Source organism: Lepidothrix coronata, unplaced genomic scaffold (assembly GCF_001604755.1).
Source record: "Lepidothrix coronata isolate B3197 unplaced genomic scaffold, Lepidothrix_coronata-1.0 Scaffold6, whole genome shotgun sequence".
NCBI lineage: Eukaryota > Metazoa > Chordata > Aves > Passeriformes > Pipridae > Lepidothrix > Lepidothrix coronata.
The window spans coordinates 5,277,599-5,297,901 of record NW_016690186.1 but is presented as its reverse complement, the minus strand read 5'-3'; the positions used below and the strand labels follow the sequence as shown (position 1 = coordinate 5,297,901).

Sequence of the window (20,303 nt, the reverse complement as noted above, 5' to 3'; positions counted from 1 at the left end):
CTAAGGGTTGGACTTAATGATTCTTGTTGGTCCCATCCAACTCACCATATTCTGTGATTCTGTGAAATTGCTAAGTTGACACAAAATTTGTATTTCCCTCAACTATATGAAATCAATACACCACTATTCCTCAATAAAAAAGAGAAAAATATACCAGAATAGACATTGTTTCCAAAAACATTGATCATTGTAGTTGAACTAGGCAATATTCACAGTATTTCCACAACCAAGGATAAAACAGACTTATGTTTGCAGACAAGGTTCATGTTTGTATGGGTTACTTATTTTCTCATTGTTTACTAAGTAAACAATATGAATCTGCATGTTACAAGTCATATGGGTTTTCTGATAAGTAACTTCATTTTAGAAGCTTTGATATAAAAATCAGAGATCCCATCAGTTTCTGCCTCCCGGCCCTGAGACTTCCTAGTGGTAGGCAAAATGGCTTTTTCTTCTGTATTTCTTGTTTTCTTAGCTGGCCTGACATTTTGCTCCGAAGCTTCATCACCGGTAAGTGTCTCAGGATTTAAGTCCTTCTAATGATGTAGACCCAGCTTTTTCATTTTACTTTAATTAGTACAGGCAAAAAAATAGAATATTCTATTTTATTGCAATTATTTTGATTTCATAGTATATACTGGCTGTAGTTCTCTGCTGCTGCTCTTTTCTGGTTCTCCTTTCTCCTTCTCTAGTGACTAGCGAGAGGACTTTATGGTTACAGAAGTAGCACTTGTCATTAGACATAGCAACTATACAAAACCCAATGAAAAACAAAAAAGGGAAAAACTATCATATTCACTACACAAAAAACCTCGAGCCTGTTGAAAAGTAACTAATAGCCTTCATAACATGATGAGCAAGCTGTGTCATGAGGGATGTCATTTCCAGTTGCGAGACCATTGCTGCAGAAAGGCCTTCTCTAGACTTCTGCCTTACTGCTCTATCCAATACAGCTCAACCTGATGTAAGCAAAAAGGGATCTCAAGACTCATTGAGGCAAGGAAAGAACAGAGCCAAAGTCAGGATCTTCTTCCAGAGGGCTCATTTATTCCAGCAAATTAAGCTAGCAACACAGATGCCTCAGTCTGAAATTCTCCGACAACAGCCTCATCTATCTCTTGTCAACTACTCATGTTTCCTCTCAAGCTCTGATCTTTGGGAAAATTAATACCTGACCAAGCTTGTTGAGGAATTAAGACTTTCATTGAGCCCCCAGGGTGTAAAAGCCAGGAAAATCAATGGTAGCAGTGCAGCCCTCCTTGCCAAGGTCTCACAAGAAACTCTAGTGAGTCCCTGCATTCCAGAAAGGGAGTGTGAGGAGTCTAGGCATACAAGCACTATAGATATATGCTGATACACTGGTGGGATACAGGGCAGGGATACAGGCCAATGGGATGTTCAGTACATCCCAGACCGTGAGGGGGTGAAAGAGAGGGCTCTTAGTTTTTAACAATCTACATCACGATTCATTTTGCAACGATTACATGGATATCAGTGACTGCTATTTTGAGACCATCCCTGATTAGCACCTTCTACAAAGCTCTATTTTCTCACTTTTCATCTGTAGAATCAGGTAATGGAAAGTCAAAGCCCTGATTCAACTCTGTCTTTGAATAGCTAAAACATCAGGGCATAATCACTACTTGTGATGAACACGTTGGGAGTGAAACATGTCATCTTCGAAGGAAGGTTTTCCTCTCCTATCCCTGTATAGGTGCCAGGGCTGACAAATCTGATTCAACATGCTGTTAGGGAAGAGTCTGTATGTGGTGCTTATCAAGTTTACAGCAGAATTAAGAAAATGGCAACAAGATATCAGAGGCATCTCAACTCCAGAAAGCTGTGCTCAAATTGCCACTTCAAAATACAGAGGAAGACTTGACAGATTTTTAAACAGTCCTACTTATCTTTGATGGTTTATTTCCTGTTGAGGCCACAGTTTAGTTACAACTTCACGCTAGAGATGATGTGTAGCTAAGCCATGCCAAAGAGAAAACAGAAATGTATCTCACAGCTGCAGTGCCTCCCTAGCGTACATGGCTACACGCACAACAGCTCCTGACATCTTCCTCCCTGGCTCCACCGTATCCAGTCCCCAGAAAGATTCAGGTTATGTTTCTGCAGTATACAGTGATCTTGTTGTAAAAAATATGGTCTCTGCTGTAGATCTGAAGAATAATACTCATTACTGCTTTACAATGCACCATCGCATACCCTTCTTGCAACATAAAAATTCTTTCTTCCTATTGAAGGACTCTCCTGACTACAAGCATCCTCTTTACGTAAGAGTTCTGGATTCACTCCGAGGAACTCCAGCTCCAAATGTTCCAGTTAAGTTATATAAAGAAGCTGCAGATGGATCTTGGGAACTGTTAAATTCAAAGTAAGTCATACTAAAATAATGAGTGAAAGACAGGAAAGGCAGTGGGAAGACGCAAAATAGTTGAAAGACCAGTTCCACATTCCCTTAACGTGAGATGTCTTTTTTGCTCAGAGGAAAGATTATGTACTATCGAATTAATTTGCTGCAGACTGCCTTTTAAACGTACTACAGCTTCAACTACCAAAATGGGTTTATAATGCTTTATAATTCCTATGAGCACAAGGAAATAAACTACCCTTTAATTCTATCATTGCTTCTTCTTCCATTTCATTACAAAGGTTTATATTACTTATAGTTTGAAACCAAGACTCTGGTTGGAAATCCTGCCTTTACTGGCTGTTTTCCTTCTTTCTAAATGGATTTGCACTTCATACAACATCACAGCTTTAAAAAGAAACTGTTTTGAACATTTCCCACATCATATTTGATAGCCTTCTTTACTTCAAGACAAAGGACTCGGACAAAAGGAGATAAAGCTTTCTCACCTCCTCCCCCACAAAGAAGCAATCACATCTCAAATAACAAAAAGAATCTCCAGATATTTAAATATTACTATGTCTTTAAAAGAATTTAATTGTAGAATTTCAAGTGTATATATTAACACTTTAAAAACTCAAAAGCAATTTTCATTTCAAGTATAATCTGAAATGAAATTGGAAAAATTCTTAGGGGATACACAGAATGAACATTCTTTATTCAACAAGCAATATTCCACTTCCACACTTACCTCATCAAGATAGTTGCAAAGTCTCAAAAGAGACCTTTCCAGGTATGTTAACAGTCTATTTCACAGGGGAAAAATAGTGAGAAAGGGCTCCTAAGGGCTAAAGATGCATTTCTAGAAATTCCATAAGAAACTGTACATAAGTGGTTCTTTGGTGTCATGGAGCAGTGGGCCGGCAGACGCAACACTGCTCCTATATGCATCCTTGAAAAATATAGCTACAGTGAAGGCCACACATAATTAATTGTACAAGGTGGGGAAAGCAACCTATTTACGTTGTCCTACTTAAATTGCCCCACACCCCTCAAGTGAGAAGACAAGTTCACACATATTCTGTCACTGGAAGTGCTTGGTATTTTCCAGTAAGAGAGCGTTCAGTTTACTTATCTTCAAATTTGAGCTTAGAAACTTTATAGGAAGACACTCATCTAAACAGCTGGATGTTGACTGAAGCCTTAATATCTGAAACAAAGAGCAAAGTAATATCAAGATAAGCTAAGCAACAGTCATGCTAATACTAAATCAACCCCTCCAGCCTTAATAATTGGTAAATAATTGAATGCTAGCAAGAGATTCTGAAATAAATGTTCACAATTAAAGACATATTTGGTATTATCTGAGAAAGCTTTTTAGAGAAGTGATCCATGATCCATCCATGACAAAGAAAAATAGTGACAACTGAATGGATAAAAACGTTCTGATAACTGACTACAGAGCATCTTGTAAAATACAAATGGTGTTCTATCACTTTGTAATTATAAGCTACATTAAAGAACAAATACTAAGTAATGCTATGGACAATGACTTATTTTTTCCCTCTGCATGCAACTTGAATCAAATACGTTCAGAAAAAGATCTGGCAGCTATAACACAAAACAGTGGTAGTAGCTACTGAAGTCAGATGCTGGCAGCTCTGATATTTGCAGATAACCTATCTAATAAAAAACTAGTATTATAAAATTTATTTCACAGAAATAGGTTTCAAACAAAGAGACAGCATAATTGCAATATTGCTTCTGGAACCCTAAATGGGTTCAAAAATGTACAGCTTCAAGCCAGTGGTAGGGCTTTGGATAGCACTGATAGCATCTGCAAACCAAACAAACCCATCGGTTTGTTGAGGATGGAAAACTAACTGGCCAATACAAACTGCAGGGAATTCCATAAGGCTACACTGTTAGCTGACCTAAGGTCATTCATTTCAAATAGCAAGTCTCAAATTTCTAATAGCCAACTGCAAAAAATATTTATACTGATAAAACAACTCAATATATTTAAATAAGAAAGAAAACGATGGAAAAATCAGGAGAGTTGACCCTACTTGGTTGTACAGTAAGTGCATCATAGAGCTTCCACATTGCTTACAGCAGTGGTGAAGTTTTCCCTCTGAGCAGGTTCATTTAATTAACTCCAAGACTCTGCCAAGAGTCTGTGAACAATAATGCCAGTTTTTGGCTCACTCCCAAACCATGCAGAGTAGTGACATGGCAGGCAGCCATCTGCTGTGGTCATTGTGGAAGTAGCAAATGCCAAGATAAGCTCTGAAGCATCCATAATACAGATGGACATAAGCCCTTCCAGATCAATAGAAGTATTCATCATATTACTTAAGCTAGGCATCGCTCAAGTTCAATTGCTAAAAACTGCATCTTTCTCGGGTTTTGACCAAAATATAAGTGTGTTCTTCTACCACCACACAGACAAACCAATGACAAGGGAGGTCTCCCTGAGCTTACAACTAAAGAACAATTTGGAGCAGGAATATACAAGGTTGAGTTAGACACGACCTCTTATTGGAAGAATATGGGTTTGAATGCCTTCCACCACCATGTTGATGTGAGTATTCATTTTCTCCTGTACTTCAGTTGCAAAGAATAAAGCTACTTAATATGTCTATGCTTTAGTTACTAAGCGCACACATTGATTATAAAGTATTTTCATGTTGACACTTCAAATCCACAGTCTCAAAGCTTTGTCACAACGTACTCATGACAGAGCCTAGTTACTCAAATAAGCTCTTAGATGCGTTACTTACGAAGAGGATTTCCATCGTTTTACCTCTGCTTATGCCTGAGATTCTTTTTGTGACTACTCCAAACACTTGAGAGAGAACAGGTAGAGTACTCTGTTAAGGCTCCTGTGAAAAGAATTTGTCTGCCTTTTGGACCCAGTATTTGTATGGCTACAGAAAAAGTTTCTGATTTAGATTTTTAAAGATAATGGAAGTATATACTGTGTTCTGGATGCTTGGATCCTCAGTTTACAACAGAAAGAAAAAGTATAACACGCCTTTTTGATTTGCGTGGGACAAATAAATTGGTTAGAGGAAGGTGGTCCAAACTAGGTACCAAGGGAGGTCTGCTGCAGGATTTGGGACTCCCTGGGGACTGTCCCCTTCCCCTCCACAGCACCAGGGCTTTCCTATGACCTTTCAGGAGTAGCAGTAGCAGTTCTAAATTAGTTGTTTGACGGACTGTGACAGATCTGCTCAGCCATTCCTCATCTCCTTGGAGAAAAGCTGAAAAACATCTGGGTTTTGTTTCTGCCTCCCTGAAACAGATGAAAGATGAAATTCTTATACTTGACAATGATGAAGGTTAATGCTGGATAGCCTTGCCTACTGTGATAACTGAACTAAAAGAGGGAAGATAAAAGATTTACAGCATGCAAATAAACTGTTATATATCAAGATGATGTTTAAGTCCACATTTGAGACTGAAAATTAATTTAATCTAGATTACAAGAGCCTTCTTTCTTAAAAATAAGCCTCAGTAGGGATCATGTTTTGCTCAGTTCACTGTTTTTTTCATATGCATCTTTTCTATTAATGTTGAAGGGAGCACAAGTTGATACACAGACTGTATCAAACTGTGTCTATTTTAAAAGTTGACACCTCTCATCTCACAACACAAAATAATGTACTATGTAGAGTGAGAAATCAAAGAACAGGACGTGCTGATCGGGGAGATGTTAATGGGGCTGTGGTAAATCATTCATATGTAAGGTTATTCTCATACTGTGGCCAAAGAACTAATGCAGTCCTTCTCTAACTAGTACATTTGGAAGTAGAACTAAAGAAACTCATTGTTTCATACTTTGGCCTAACAATAATTACTGTCACAGTGTTTATTTCTGTTCCTCAAAGTTCAGACTTCATAAGAGCAACACAAATATTCAAACACTTGAAAGAATGGGCATTCCATTTTGGTTTTTTTTTAAATAAAGATAATTTGGATAATAAATATATTTTACATTTTAAATAATGTGATATTCACACTTTTAATAAAGAATATTTAACCAGTGGAAAAACTGTATGTTACAAGAGTCACAGTTCAGAGTGAGAATATTTCTGAAGTGTCGTGTGAAGTTACATAAAATGGTCACAATGGTTCCATTTAGGCTTGTATCTAGAGATCACTTCTCATTTGTCTTATATTTGCTTTTTCTTTTTCCAGGTGGTGTTCACAGCTAATGATGCTGGTTATCGACATTACTCCGTTGTTTTTGTCCTTAGTCCCTTTTCTTCCTCAACTACAGCAGTAGTTAGTGAGCCAGTGGAATAGAAGCTGATATTAAGCATGAAAATTCAGATGTGAGAATTAAAACTTCCATAAATGATAATAACTTAATATCTGATTGTATCAACAGCTATAAGATTTCACAGTAAATCACTGTATTTCTGTATTCCGTCAGTATTGCCCTTCAGAACAAAAGTTTAGGGTTTGAAAAACAAAATAAACTCAGGAAAAAATGTACTGAAATTCCATTACTGAAACTCTGAGAATAAACCAAAGTCTTGCATGAAGTTAATAAACTACATTTCTTTTTGCAAAGGACATGAATAAAACACATCTGAAAGGTGTCTCATGAAAAGTAAGCAAATACAATCCACAACTACCATCTCCTATACTTTGTCACTGAAGCCCACAACAGATGAAGTCACATGGGATTACTTACTCAGGGCCCCACATAATTATCAGATAAAGTCACCTCTCAGTTCTGATTTTTGAGATACAGAAGCAAAAGCAGCTTAAAAGTAACAGCAAGGTGGAACAGCGTTTAAGGATTCTAACTATGCTACACATACTTAAAAGGCCTTCTTTCCTGTTTTCCAATATATCATACCTGGTGACACTTCCAAGGAGAGTCCATAGCCAGTGTTTCAGAAAAGCATATCGATCAAACATACCTGAAGAAGTTTATTCATTTACTTTCAGAAAATTCTGAAAAATAATTTGTCTCCAGCTGAAGTACCCCCCAAAATTACTTGCATACCTCTAACCATCTGACACTTTAATAGCTCTAAGGTACAAATAAAAATAAGGATAACTGATGATTCCTGAGAAAACCAATTTCCTATTTAATGTCAGGAGAAATATGGATGAATCCTTCTATTCCCATTCTAGTAATCCATATATAAGGAAGAAAGATTACGATATTCAACAGAATAGCAACTCTGTCTTGGGAAAGTATGCAAAAATATTGAGTCATTTAGCCTAACAAAATCAAAAGCTGAAAGCATATAAATACCAAAAAAAGGGAAAACACTTTGCTAGTCTAGCACTTCATCCTGTCCCAGTCCAACCTGATATATTAGACAGGTGTAATCCTTCCTTTTTCTGTTACTTTGGGGTTCTGAGCACTAGAAAAATGAGCACTTTGTCTAGAAACAAAACACAAAGATGATATGTTTTCCACAGAACCTCAGAATAAACAAACCAACACAATCTTTAGAACATTATATTTCATAAAAGACAATGATAAAAAAGTACAAACATTTTCATGAACAACAAAAATAATAAAAAAAAAAAAGCTATGATAGTACACAGGAAATTCCCAGCATTTGTTTCAGTGCATTTCTCATTAAGTCTATCTCATATATCTCTACAAATAAAATAATCTTAGGTACACTTCCTCTTGCTGATATGCAATGGATCCTTTCAGTTTTTTTAAAGAACTGGCTCATTAGTGACCCACTACAACACAGTCATTAGTAAACCTAACAATAGAAAAATAGACTGTCAAGATCCAAAAAAGGGCATTTTGCACTTGCTTTTCAATATACTGTCTATTGCAAAATGGACTTTATGTTTTATATGCTCCGACTTGAATTTAAAATATAGAAAATGGGCTTAAGAGTATCTTAGCATATCAACCAGATTCCAATCTTAATACTTCTGTAATGATTTTACTTGTTAGTTTGCAAGACCTTTAGAATCTTGTAAAAGACACCCTTTTTCCTCTCCCTCCATGTTCCCTCCTTGAAGAGATGCCCTTAATTTGCACTGTCAGCAATGCAAAAGCCAATGTGATTGGCTTCTTTCTACATTTTACAAGAATCATGAAAATATCAAAAGGAATGTGCACAACTCTTAGTTCTGCATCATATTTATTTTGTTTGAAGGCACTGTCTATGTTAAAATTCACTACAGAATAGTACTGAGTTCAAGCAGGTAGTATACAAACACTATTGTGATGTAATTTAAGATGGCAACTTTTAAAACTTCCCAACAAAATGATAAAAGGTACTCAGGGAATAGTGTTGGTCAGCAATTCATAATTTAACATCCATCACTTTGGGCACCAAAATGTAAACGTTTTAAGAACTCAGCTATATGTCACAATTCATTCACGTACTGGTTTAAATCACATTTTTCTAGGACCATACATGATCAATCACTTAAAGCTGTAAAGTTATATTAGTTCAGCCACAGCAAATGTGTAATATAGTATGTATATATGTAAGTATATATACATATATATGAATTAGATTTTTTTTAAAATTGCACATAAATTTCACAGAATGCCTAACAAATGGGCACAAAAGCATGCTTCAGAAAACAGTACAGACCTATGGTACCAAAGGATGCTTCATAATCATAGGTGTGAAACTGAAGGTGAAATTGTACTGAAAACCAGAAATCACATCAAAATTACATCAAGGATTTAAAAATTTATTCAACTGTTCTTAAAGAATAGTATTAGTCTGCTATGAAATGACTAATTTTATTTTGAAGATATAATTGTTCATACACTGTATTATTTCTCCTTTCTCCATATGCTTCAAAATGTTCAATATAATCAGTTATAGAAAAATCTATCAGGAGGTGATTGAACCACTTCAGCATGCTTTTGAAGGATGTTTTCTTCACTTTATGCTCTTAGATATTTTCACTGTATTACCTCATTCCTAAAGCATATTAGATTAACTGGCAGATTTTAAGGTAATTCCAATATGGTATAAAATATCCCTTACGATTGTTCTCAACTACTTAAATTAAATAATTGTATTTCTACTAAATATTCGGGACGTCTACAACTAAGCTCATAACTTCACTGAAGAATGGCTAAGGGCAGAATTTGCTGCTGTGATGTCAAAGTAATAAAAGATGTTTAAGGCAAACTTAAAATATACAAAGCACCACACCATCTGTGGCAGCAATTCAGGAAACCAACACATAGTAATGACTTAAAGTTAGTATTCTTTGTCAACACTCTTGAAGAACACTCTATGGATAAACAATCCTTATTATATATACTGCTTCCCATTCTTCATGGGAGCAAAAGTCAGTCTTTGGTTCCTAAGGAGTTGAGTAACCTTGACAAACAAAACACTTTAGTAGATCTTGGTCAATATCTTTGCATTAACATAGAAAATAAATCACCTGGTCCTTTCCCTTAGTATCAATAAGGGATGTAAAAAAATATTAGGAAAAGATAATAATGCTTAGCAGTGGAATACTTTTCGGTAGCATAACAATACAAGCAAAGAGAAAATAAGAAGATACATTTTTCATTTTAAGTTGAGGAGAGAGGCTCATAGTTACTCCTACATATAACACCACAAAAATAGAGAAACAGACAGGACCAATCCTTAGCAGGACTGCACAACCTCAATCTCATTGACAGTCATCGACTCGAGGATACTTAGTGCATCACAGAAGCACGAAGCACCCTGCCAGAATAGGCCCTCAAATAGCTATATTGAATAATGTATTATGAGTGGAATTTTAAAAAGCACTTGGGATTGGCCTGCTTTCAGTTCCGCTTTCGGCATCGTCGTCCCCATCAGCAGAACAGTGTGACCAACACCGTGGTTCTGAAAATCCCACACTGCAAGCATTAGAACTATTAGAACTATGTTTTATTATTCTCTTAAAAATCTAACTTTGATATTCTTCCAATGAAGACACATTTTTGGCTCTTCTGATTTTGGAGGAATAAAAGTGCTGTTTACTAGGATTCTTTTTTTTTTGAAAAAGAACAATACCAAAATACTGTACGCATTCAGACACATTGTTTTAGGCATTAAAATCCCTGACATTGACACAAGTGGCACACTTGGAAACAGTTAGAGTTCCTGTAGATCATAATATGCAACAAGCACAAAATCTTCTGTAATACACATGCAATATGCATATAAATAGACTTTAGATGGCAGGCAGGGTATCATACAATTTTGCTGGCAATAAATAAAATTAAAAGCTTTTTTCCTAGCAAGTTCATATATGAAATTGATTTTTCTATATAGATATGCAGGAGGCCTAGAGCTCAAAACTAGTATAACAGTTTACAGTCATAGCTGGCCAACAATTAATATTTCCTTCATTTTACATAAGGTATAACCTCTTTACAAGCATACTTACATTTTACACTTGTTCTTTCATGCTAATAAAAACATTCCTATAGAATTCAAACAAGAACACACTCAAATACATACTGAAGCATAAAATATTGAACAATTGAAAAGCAATGTACACACATTCATTTACATCACATATTTACAAAACACATTTAAAAAGAAACAAGAGCATTCATTTAAATACGAGGGGGGTGGCAGTTTAGTATAAAAAAATTCCTGGAAGAGGCTTCTGTCCTTACTTCCAGAGAAGCTACAAGTCTGTTTCCTACAGTCTATTTAGTTGAATGGTTAAGATAGAGAATATGAAGAGTGAAGGCTTGAACAGTAGTCTCATGCTGTAAACATCTGAGTGGTAGCTGCTGGCTTTTCTTTCAGAACAAAATGCATGGTACATACAATAATTTCTCATCTCAAATATGCATCACCAAATGATCAAAAAACTCTGATTTTAAACTGCTGTTTGTTGGGTTTGTTTTGGTTTGGTTTACAGTGTCTATTAGTAGCTTCCAGTGTTAAAAGTTTATTCTGGTAAGGTAGCTTGTCATTCCACTTCCATCAATAGTCTCTAACAGGAGCAAGTTCTGGTATGAGATTAACAGTTATATTTTTATACAATCTACTGACAAGTATTTTAGGAGTATATACTAAATTGTTCAATCCATCAATATACTGACGTTCTCTGGAATACCTCAGAAGTTTATATCTGCAGAGGGAGTTGGAAGAAGAAAACATGAGAAAGATTTGCAAGAAACAATTTAATTGATGTCAGACACGACACTGTGACAGTCATTTCATTTTGAAATACATCTTAAGTTCTCAAACTGCCTTTCTGCCCTTTGAAATTACCAAATTACCTACCTAAGCTTTGAAAGCAAGATTTTAAAGATTTTTAATATAGTTAGATTTTATGGTCACATACACAAGTCAATATTAAGACTAAATAACAAAGGAGGCATTTAATATGTATACTTTTTATGGTCCCAAACTAAGCAGATTTTTAAAGATTATTCAATTTTTTCATGTTGTTTTGTAATAAAACTCAACTGGGGAGCTCAGGGAAATATTTAGAAACCTTCACTGGTCATCATTACACATTTAAATGCCTAAATTGTTTTTCATTTCATTCTTAAGACTCCTGCATTTGCAAACATCTAAATTTGAGGTGTTTAAAAAAACTGGTTCCCCTCCACCAAATTACCAATTTATACATTTTAGTTTCATATAACAGATTTACTCATGTCTACTGTACATGTCTATTTTAAAATTATGAATAAAACAGAAAAAAGATGTTCCCAGAAAGAGACACCCACTGAAAACAGAATTGAGCAGTACTTCTAATTACCTGAGAACACACATCATAAACCCTCTATTTTGTGTTTCACATTCTAATTTTTACATTTAGCTCACCTGCTGCATTCTGGTTGCTATTCCAGCCTAGGGCAGCCAGAACCTACTGGCCACCTAAAGTGTTTTGCATGTTTGTGGTAAAAGAAAGGAATCCCAAAAGGAAAATTTATGTCAACGTATGCAGGAAATGAGAAGACCCACATCTAAGAAAATAATGAAAGATGATGGAAGAAACCAATCCTTGAGGAGTTTTAAAGTCTGTTTTCATGCAGGAATTGCTTGCCCTAGCTGTATTCTTTGCTTTTGAAAAATATCCAAATTAACCAACTGATGGAGCCCTGCCAGCACTAATGCCCAAACGATTATGAACAATAACATTCTGCATCAAAGATTAGGATGATAATATCTTCTGACACATATAAAGCCAGTCTCTTTCACGGTTAAATAAGAAATATCTGAACAGCAAACATAATGTGTTTAAGAAAGTATACAGTTTAGCACCAAATAACACTGATAAGCACTGACTGCTTATTCATACGCGTGGATATAAGAAAAAAATTTACATGTTTAGAGGTAGTATTTGAACATTTCTCTGTTATTCTTACCGTCCTAAAAACTGGACTTCACCTCTGTGATGATGAGGAATGGATTTGTACTTCCCTAAATCTCCCTCTGGTCTTGTTACATTGTATCCAGCATAGTGAACCCTGTGGTATAATACATTAACATTTGTAAAAACATCTTCTTAAAACTCTTCATACAAGTTATAGCAAAAGTGAAAAATACGCATCAACTATTTTAGAGTCAAGTCTTTGCATTCAGTGACATTCTCATCCTAAAAAACTCATTATACTCCTAAAACAACAGCTAAAAAAGCTGGCAAAACAAAGCACAAAATATTATTATTATTATTATTATTATTATTATTATTATTATTATTATTATTATTATTATTATTATTATTTCATATTTGGTATTTCCTGCTTGTTCTTAAAGCTCAACAGCATAAAAACATTAAAACTGCAAGAAAAAAAAGAATAAAAACAAATCTGTCCTTTAAAAGATACATCTTTATATATAAACTCATGCAGACACTTCATTTCAACAGATCAGTTTGAACATTTTAGATATATTTACTAGGAGCAGTTCACTGTCCATGAGCATTGCTGTCCATTGTCCAATCTGGGACTACCAATATATTCACAAATTAACCTCTCTCTCAAACACTGCTCCTAAGATAGGAAACTCATCTACATGTCTCTGGGACAGTATTCCATAATGCTAGCAGCAAGGAAGATGTAAATTAAAGGCAACACACAGAAGACTAGAAGGAATGGGATTAAATATGCTTAGTATTGTTAACTGTTGTTATATCTATTACAAGACCCATCTCTTAAAAACGTGCTAACTGTCCCCAGGCCAAGAAAAAGAACATCACACTTACGCCTTCAAATGGTATAGTCTGATATTTCTGAAGCATACTTTTTAGAATTAGAATTTACTCATTTAAAACAAATTACAAAAAGGTAGCAAGTGACAGAAAAAAAGCACCTAATTGGTCTCGAAGGGTGGATACAACAGAACAGTGAGAAAGACCTAAGCGTTGAACACTCACCTGTTCCAAAGATCATCATCCTCTCCACCCCACCCCCAAAAGGCATTTGGAAAACCATTGATCTTCTTGAATTGTTCCACTGTCAGGCCACTTACACCACCAAAGAACTCATTGTATGGAAGGCTGAAAACAAAAGACAAATTCTATATTATTAGCTGAACTTTGATAGGTAGCCCTGTCTTTGAACAATACCTTTCCAAAAAACAAGAACTCCAAACTAAGGACATGAACAGATGCTGAATGTATTCACTATGGGACACTAGTTGCTGGAAATTGCTGGCATTAAGTAACATACACCAAGTTGAACAAAAGGTTTACAGTAAAGTCTGATTTGCATAAAAGGTGCTCTTACACTTTAGTATCACCAGATGAAACAAAAATCTATCGGTATTTCAGATGGCTGATTTAGACTCATAGCTGAAGTGTTAAGTGAAGCCCTGAAACTATTTGCATTTTGACACTATTCAACTCAAAACCGCCCTCTTTAATCAACTGAAAAATTACACATCAGTAATGCATCAATTAAATAATTTTAATTCATCACTATATTCTACAGAACTGTTAAAACTTGAAACAGTTTAACAGTATATATTCAACTACAGTGAATGACATACTTATTTAAAAACATTTTCCAGTTTTTAGAAGATAAACTTTTAAATCAAAGGGATCTGCAGGCTTTTCTGTAAGTAACAGTAACTGCTAGCACATATTATTAAGTAATAAGCAGTTGGCCAACATGAACAGCCACTGTACCTATTAACATACTAAGCCCCAGCCAATGTGATTTCCAGTCCTCAAAACACTTTGTCAATCTAAAAAAAAAAAATAGAATATTTAAGTATCTCTATTTACTACCATCAATATTGACTTGCATCCTTAACCCAGAAGCTGTTACAGTAAAGTGTGTTCCTCTTTCACAAGCAGCACGCCGCTTCATAAAATAAAAGTCTCTCAGGAGATGCTTCCAAATCTGGAACCTTCAAGGAGTTAAGACTATCTACAAAAAGATTTACCATTGCTTAGGACACAATTGCCACACTGAAGGACAAATAACTCCAGAATGCAAGGGGGAAGAAAAAGAAATAGAGTCATGTAACTTCTGATCTCTGTGGTAACACAGGATTGAACCAAATCTTAATAGCTTTTGGGGAAGGTTGCTATTATAATCTCTTTCAACATTTAACTGAAATAACAGGTGTTCTAACCCACCCCTCAGAAAAAAACCCCTACACATACCTCCAAAACAACCAACAAAAAAGCACCATCAACCCAAAACCAGAACCAACTGGAGTATGACAGTTAATGGCACTGTTTGAGGGTTTTATTCATATGTATGTATGTATGTGTGTGCAGTACACATGTACTTTTTTTGTATATATACATAAACATATTTATTTTTGTATTTTATAAATCTGGATTTATTTATACATTTATCAATTTTGTAAATACCTATTTAGACATTTTATAAATGTATATATAAATATATAAGGTGTTTTGTAAACACATATAAAGATAGATGACATCTCTTCTATATTTATATATGTTAATTTATATATTTTTAAATACATATGAAATCTTTAAACATTTGACTGCTGATTGGCTGACAGCCTCAAGTCCACAGACAGAGCCGTGGTTTCAATGCACTGATTTTCATCTGTTAGTTGATCAGGTTGTCAACTCAATTAACTTCACCAATGAAGTTCAGGATAGCAAATACATGCATGTAGCAAGCAATAAACTGCAGCTTTATGTGAAGTGATTCAAAGAATGTCATGAGATAGCAAAGTGTTAAAAAGCAAGTGACACATCATTAATGTAAAATGGTAGAAGGAAAGGAAGTAACAAAACTGCAGGTCCCATTACATTCATCGAATGTCAATAGAGACAGAATACAATAAACATAATGGTCTAGCAGTAAGAAAATCTCCTGCTTAAAAAGCAGTACGAAGCAGAAATAAATACCAGAGTTATGAGAAAATTAAGACCTATTTCCTGTGGTATTTTGATGCAGATTATCTGCTTGTCTTTTGTAACAGCCAGCACAAGGGCTTATATAGCCAGAAAAGATTTCTACTAAGTTAGGTAAGCTTTTCCCCCTTGACACACAAAACTTTTCTTTTTTTTTGAAGATCAACCTCACTGCAAAAAGTTCAACACCAGAAATTATAAATAATGCCTTCTAATTAGTAATATATCAAATGCAGACATTAAACTTGAATCTTCCTTTTAATAACTAAATATTAATTTCTGTAAACAGCATGGTAGGAGGATGTTTTATTGTTTTCTCCTCCTGCACTTATTGTCCCAAAATTCATACCTGTCTTAAAAATATTTCTGTGTATTTAAGAAACAGCATGAATAAAGCGTCACATACATGTACATGTATTTGTCCAGCTTTGCTGCAAAATGGCGTGGCATTTCTCCACATCCATAATAATTTCTGTCATTTTCAGGTAAGTGATCCACGTCATGAAATATTATGCAGTCCCAGACAGCATCCTTCATAGCCTCTTTGAAGCCAACATTAAAGAGCATTGCACGATTAAAAGGTTGTGTACCTGTCTTCAAACAGAAAACAAAGGAGATATTGTAAAAATCAAGAAGGGACAAAATTTCAATACTATGAGAAATACATATTCTAACCAACCCCCCTCCCCCAACACACACACCCACAGAAGTATTGACAAAGATGCCTCTTTTGACCAGCTGGTTATGCTGGGTTTGATGCACCCCAGAATGGGGTTTGCCCTCCTGGCACACGCTGCTGGCTCATGTTGAACCTCCTGCCAAACAGCACCCCCCTACATCTCTAAGCAGGGTTGCTCTCCAGTCACTCCTCTCCCAGTTTACACTTGTGCCTGGCTTTACTTTGTCCTAGGTGCAGAATCCAGCATTTTGCCTTTTTAAATTTCATCCCATTAATCACTGACCAATGCTCCAATTTATCTAGATCCCTCTGCATCCCATCCCTCAAAAGTCAACAGTACCTCTCACTTTCATATCATCACCAAACTTGCTAACAGTGCGCTCAGCTCCTGCATCCACTGAACAGAACTGACCCTAGAATTGAGCCCTGAGGAACGCTGCTAGCGACCTATTTTTTTTCCCCTTGAAAACTTCCAATGACAACACATTCTAAGAGGCCATGTTACCCCTATAAAATATCAGCCCATATTTGAAGAAAAGCACGATATATCTGGCCACTGCTTAAACTGGGGAATGGAGATGAACTTTCCTTTTTCATTTAAAGGAGTAGAACAGTTGAGTAACAATTTCTAAATTTGAGATTCATCCAACTCTTGGTAAGAATATAAAAACCCTTTCAGTAAGGGATCTTGAGAAGTCACTTTTCAAGTAAATGCTGTTACCTGTTCAACAACATAGAAGGCAAATTCCAGACGTTGTTTCTGCAACATAGGTATCAGATGACGGAAAAAAATCGGAAGATGCTCATGGCGATTCCGAAAAGGAATAAGGATTGCCACCTTAAAAAATTACATACATATATATATAAATATATATATAAAGCTATTATATCAGCATTTTAAAATTTTAATATTTCAATACAGATCAAGTTTCCCATGGCTTACATAGGCTTTTCAACTTTCACATTTAAATTGGCTGGGTGTTTTACACTTTGGTTTCCGCTAGGAAACCATGTTGGAAATTTGCTCAAACAATTAAGAAAAAAATCTGAATAAAGTATAAGTAAGATTTTCCTTTTATGTTACCTTTCTTCTAGTTATACTTCAAGCAACAGACACATAGGACAGGTTTGCCTCCATATGATAAAATGTTTAGTAACCACAGTTAGTGAGCCTTTAAAAGTCCCTGATAATCCATTTCAAATTTTTCTCTGAGCTATAGTTTCTTCTAGAGCACAGATGGCATAATACTTATACTATAACATAGTATATAATTTATTTATTTACATACATAAATAAATAAATATATATCAGCAAAAGACTAAGTGCTTGCAATGGTAAACTCTTCTCATGTACCAAGAAGAAAAAATAAAACAAAACCAAAAATCAGCATCTCACCTTCCACCGTGGCTTACAGTCTTTTGGTTTCCAGTGCCCCCCTGGTTCAATGTCTAAATCTTTTGAAAAGAGTTGTTGAATTTCATCAAAACTAATTTCACTCATATTGACATCAATAAGGCCTCCTAAAGAGAGGACAAAAACCCTATTATTTATTCATTTCAATTAAGACAAATGATGTAACACTACATGTTACACCATAGACAAATGGCATCAGAAATTTGTAGTTACACTGCCTACATATTACACTGGAGGACGATTTATACTGTCCTCCTAATATTCAATTTTTACAGAATAAATTTCAGTGTTTCCCAGTAAAAACAGTCCTTCCATAAGACCTATAAACAAAATACTCTTATCAGAGGACACAGAACAAACAAAGTAATTTGAGTTCTGTACCTATTACAGAAAATTAGGGTCACCTTTCATTTCAAGTACCACTCTGAACAATTCCACATTATCTGCACTACTGAACCTTTACTCAAATTCTGTGTGCCTTCCTACTGCACTTCCACATTAAAAGAAAATGCATCATCACTACACTAAACAAACTTCCTCAATTTAAATTCTAGATGATTATGCACATTTCATGTATAATCTTCATCCACTAACTCACCACTGTCCTCATCAAACCAATTCATAGCAGCTGACTAGATTTGAAAATTACCACCACTAGAACTAGTGAGCCCAGTGGGAAAAGCATTCACAAAAGGCTACTGATGAGAGTGGAATTCAGTAAGTTATTGAATAAAGACCACAATATGGTTTTAAAAAAATCAGGTTAGTCCTTATTATAAGAAAATACGAACACTTAGTTAATTGATAGCTAAAAGTTGTCAATCATTAGCTTATGCATGTGCAAAAATTTCAAAACCGGAAAAAATGACTTACAGTAAATACCCTCAAAAGCAGTAGAAGGAATCGAGAAAATCTGGGGAGAAGAGTAGTGTAACACTCATTAACCAGAAACTCAAGTTGTTCTTCAGCAACTACTATGCTCTAGATCATCAAACAAAAATCTTGCAATAACTATCTGACAAAACACTATAAAATATCCTACTTATTTTTGTCTAAAAATTTAAATATTTTGGTGAGGGGTGGTGTTTCAAAGTCAGTCAAAGAAATCACTCCCATTTTCTCCCCTGTGCCCATACCAAAAAGATCCTATTTGTGTCAAAAGATTGCTTCACGTCACTGAATTGACTAGCTACCTAAATCTTTTTGAAAAACGGACATTTTTGGAACATACTAGGAATAACTATGGTTTTCAGAAGAAGGCAGAAGATACTGCAAGAGCCATTTTATTTTTGGATATGATTAAATATAGTACTTCTTGTAAATGAAGAAGGTAACTTTTTAAAGTAAAATTATAGGGGGGAAAGTATCAAGAACAGTATAAAATGGAAATCTTTCAAGTGCAGATTTAAAGAAACCCACATTTATATAATTATTTTAGAAGAAAAAGTTAACCTGGCACTCACTATAAAAACCTGTAAAATATATAACAGAGCAAGCTAATCCTACAGAGATTTACATAAAAATGTGAAAAGAATTAAAAATAATCATAAAAAAAAAAGCTTGGATGATCATTTTTGTTGTGTCTGAAGCACTTCAATAACCTGAAAAAGAAATCTTACAAAATGTAGAATCAAGGTCAATCAACAAAGTAAATGAAAAAAATAAAAATCACTAAATCAATTTCAACTACCAAGAGACAGAGAAGCAAAAAGAGCCTTTCAGTTTATGTACAGAATCTAATAGGAAAAGAAAGATAAACAAAAGTCAATTACTACACCAGAAAAGGAAGACAATGACCTACAATATGATGTGACTCAGATGGCTTAGTCTCCTGAGAAAAGTTTAGATGTGATCTAGCTGCTTACAGAGTTTAAATTTAAAATTAAAAAAATTAAAAAAAAAACTCAAATGGTAAAACAGTATTTAGATAAGAGAGGTGCTTCTAACTTCATGCAACATGAAGGAATTCCTTCTAGACTGTTTAAAAAGTAGCTATAGTAAAACCTGAAGTATTTGTACTAACTATCAAAAGTACACAGAAGGTGGGTGAATAGAATTCAGCACTTTTTCCCTGTCATTGGTGGAGGCAGGAGAAGGCACCTCTGTAAGTATCTGGGCTTAGTATTCACTACTTCCATTAGTGTCTAGCAAGCTGCAATAAGACATATTTATACAACCCACAAAAAAAGAAAGCTGAAGAAGCAAAAAGCATTTTGAAGAAGAGAATCAGAAAGCAAAATAATTTCAACAAATCAGATACATACAGAAATCAATAGAGTGAAATTAATTTAAAAAAAAAAAAAGTATGGATTGTTACCGAAAGAGAAATGAAGCATACAGAGACAAAACAGGAAATACCTGGCTATGCTGCAGTATCTAGAAAGATATTTTTACAGTTTATAATGCATTTCCTATTAATATGAGCTAATGCAATAAAATGCAATTGCACAAAAATAGCAAATCTCACCCTGGAATATGTTAACTGCTGTTACATGAAAGACAGAGAAGGTAATTACTACTTTCTTTTGTAA

At 35.0% G+C, this 20,303-nt stretch overlaps 2 protein-coding genes across 3 annotated transcripts in view; one reads left to right on the top strand and one right to left on the bottom strand.

Annotated features, from left to right (window-relative positions):
• The first annotated feature begins 366 nt into the window (after nucleotides 1-366).
• Nucleotides 367-6,967, top strand: TTR (transthyretin). The gene is made up of 4 exons (XM_017831222.1): nucleotides 367-510; nucleotides 2,253-2,383; nucleotides 4,808-4,943; nucleotides 6,563-6,967. Exons 1-4 carry the CDS (start codon nucleotides 442-444, stop codon nucleotides 6,668-6,670), a joined length of 444 nt encoding a protein of 147 aa, XP_017686711.1. The 5' UTR covers nucleotides 367-441; the 3' UTR covers nucleotides 6,671-6,967.
• Nucleotides 6,968-7,834: 867 nt separating this feature from the next.
• Nucleotides 7,835-20,303, bottom strand: part of B4GALT6 (beta-1,4-galactosyltransferase 6) — a 30,179-nt gene continuing 17,710 nt past the window's right edge. For both annotated transcript variants that reach the window (XM_017831184.1, XM_017831194.1), the window contains 6 exons: nucleotides 17,755-17,879; nucleotides 17,080-17,196; nucleotides 16,086-16,273; nucleotides 13,712-13,834; nucleotides 12,702-12,803; nucleotides 7,835-11,452 (listed from right to left, as the gene is read on the bottom strand). In XM_017831184.1, the coding sequence (XP_017686673.1) occupies nucleotides 11,305-11,452; nucleotides 12,702-12,803; nucleotides 13,712-13,834; nucleotides 16,086-16,273; nucleotides 17,080-17,196; nucleotides 17,755-17,879 (803 nt within the window). In that variant the 3' untranslated portion in view covers nucleotides 7,835-11,304. The remainder of the gene's footprint in view (nucleotides 11,453-12,701; nucleotides 12,804-13,711; nucleotides 13,835-16,085; nucleotides 16,274-17,079; nucleotides 17,197-17,754; nucleotides 17,880-20,303) is intronic.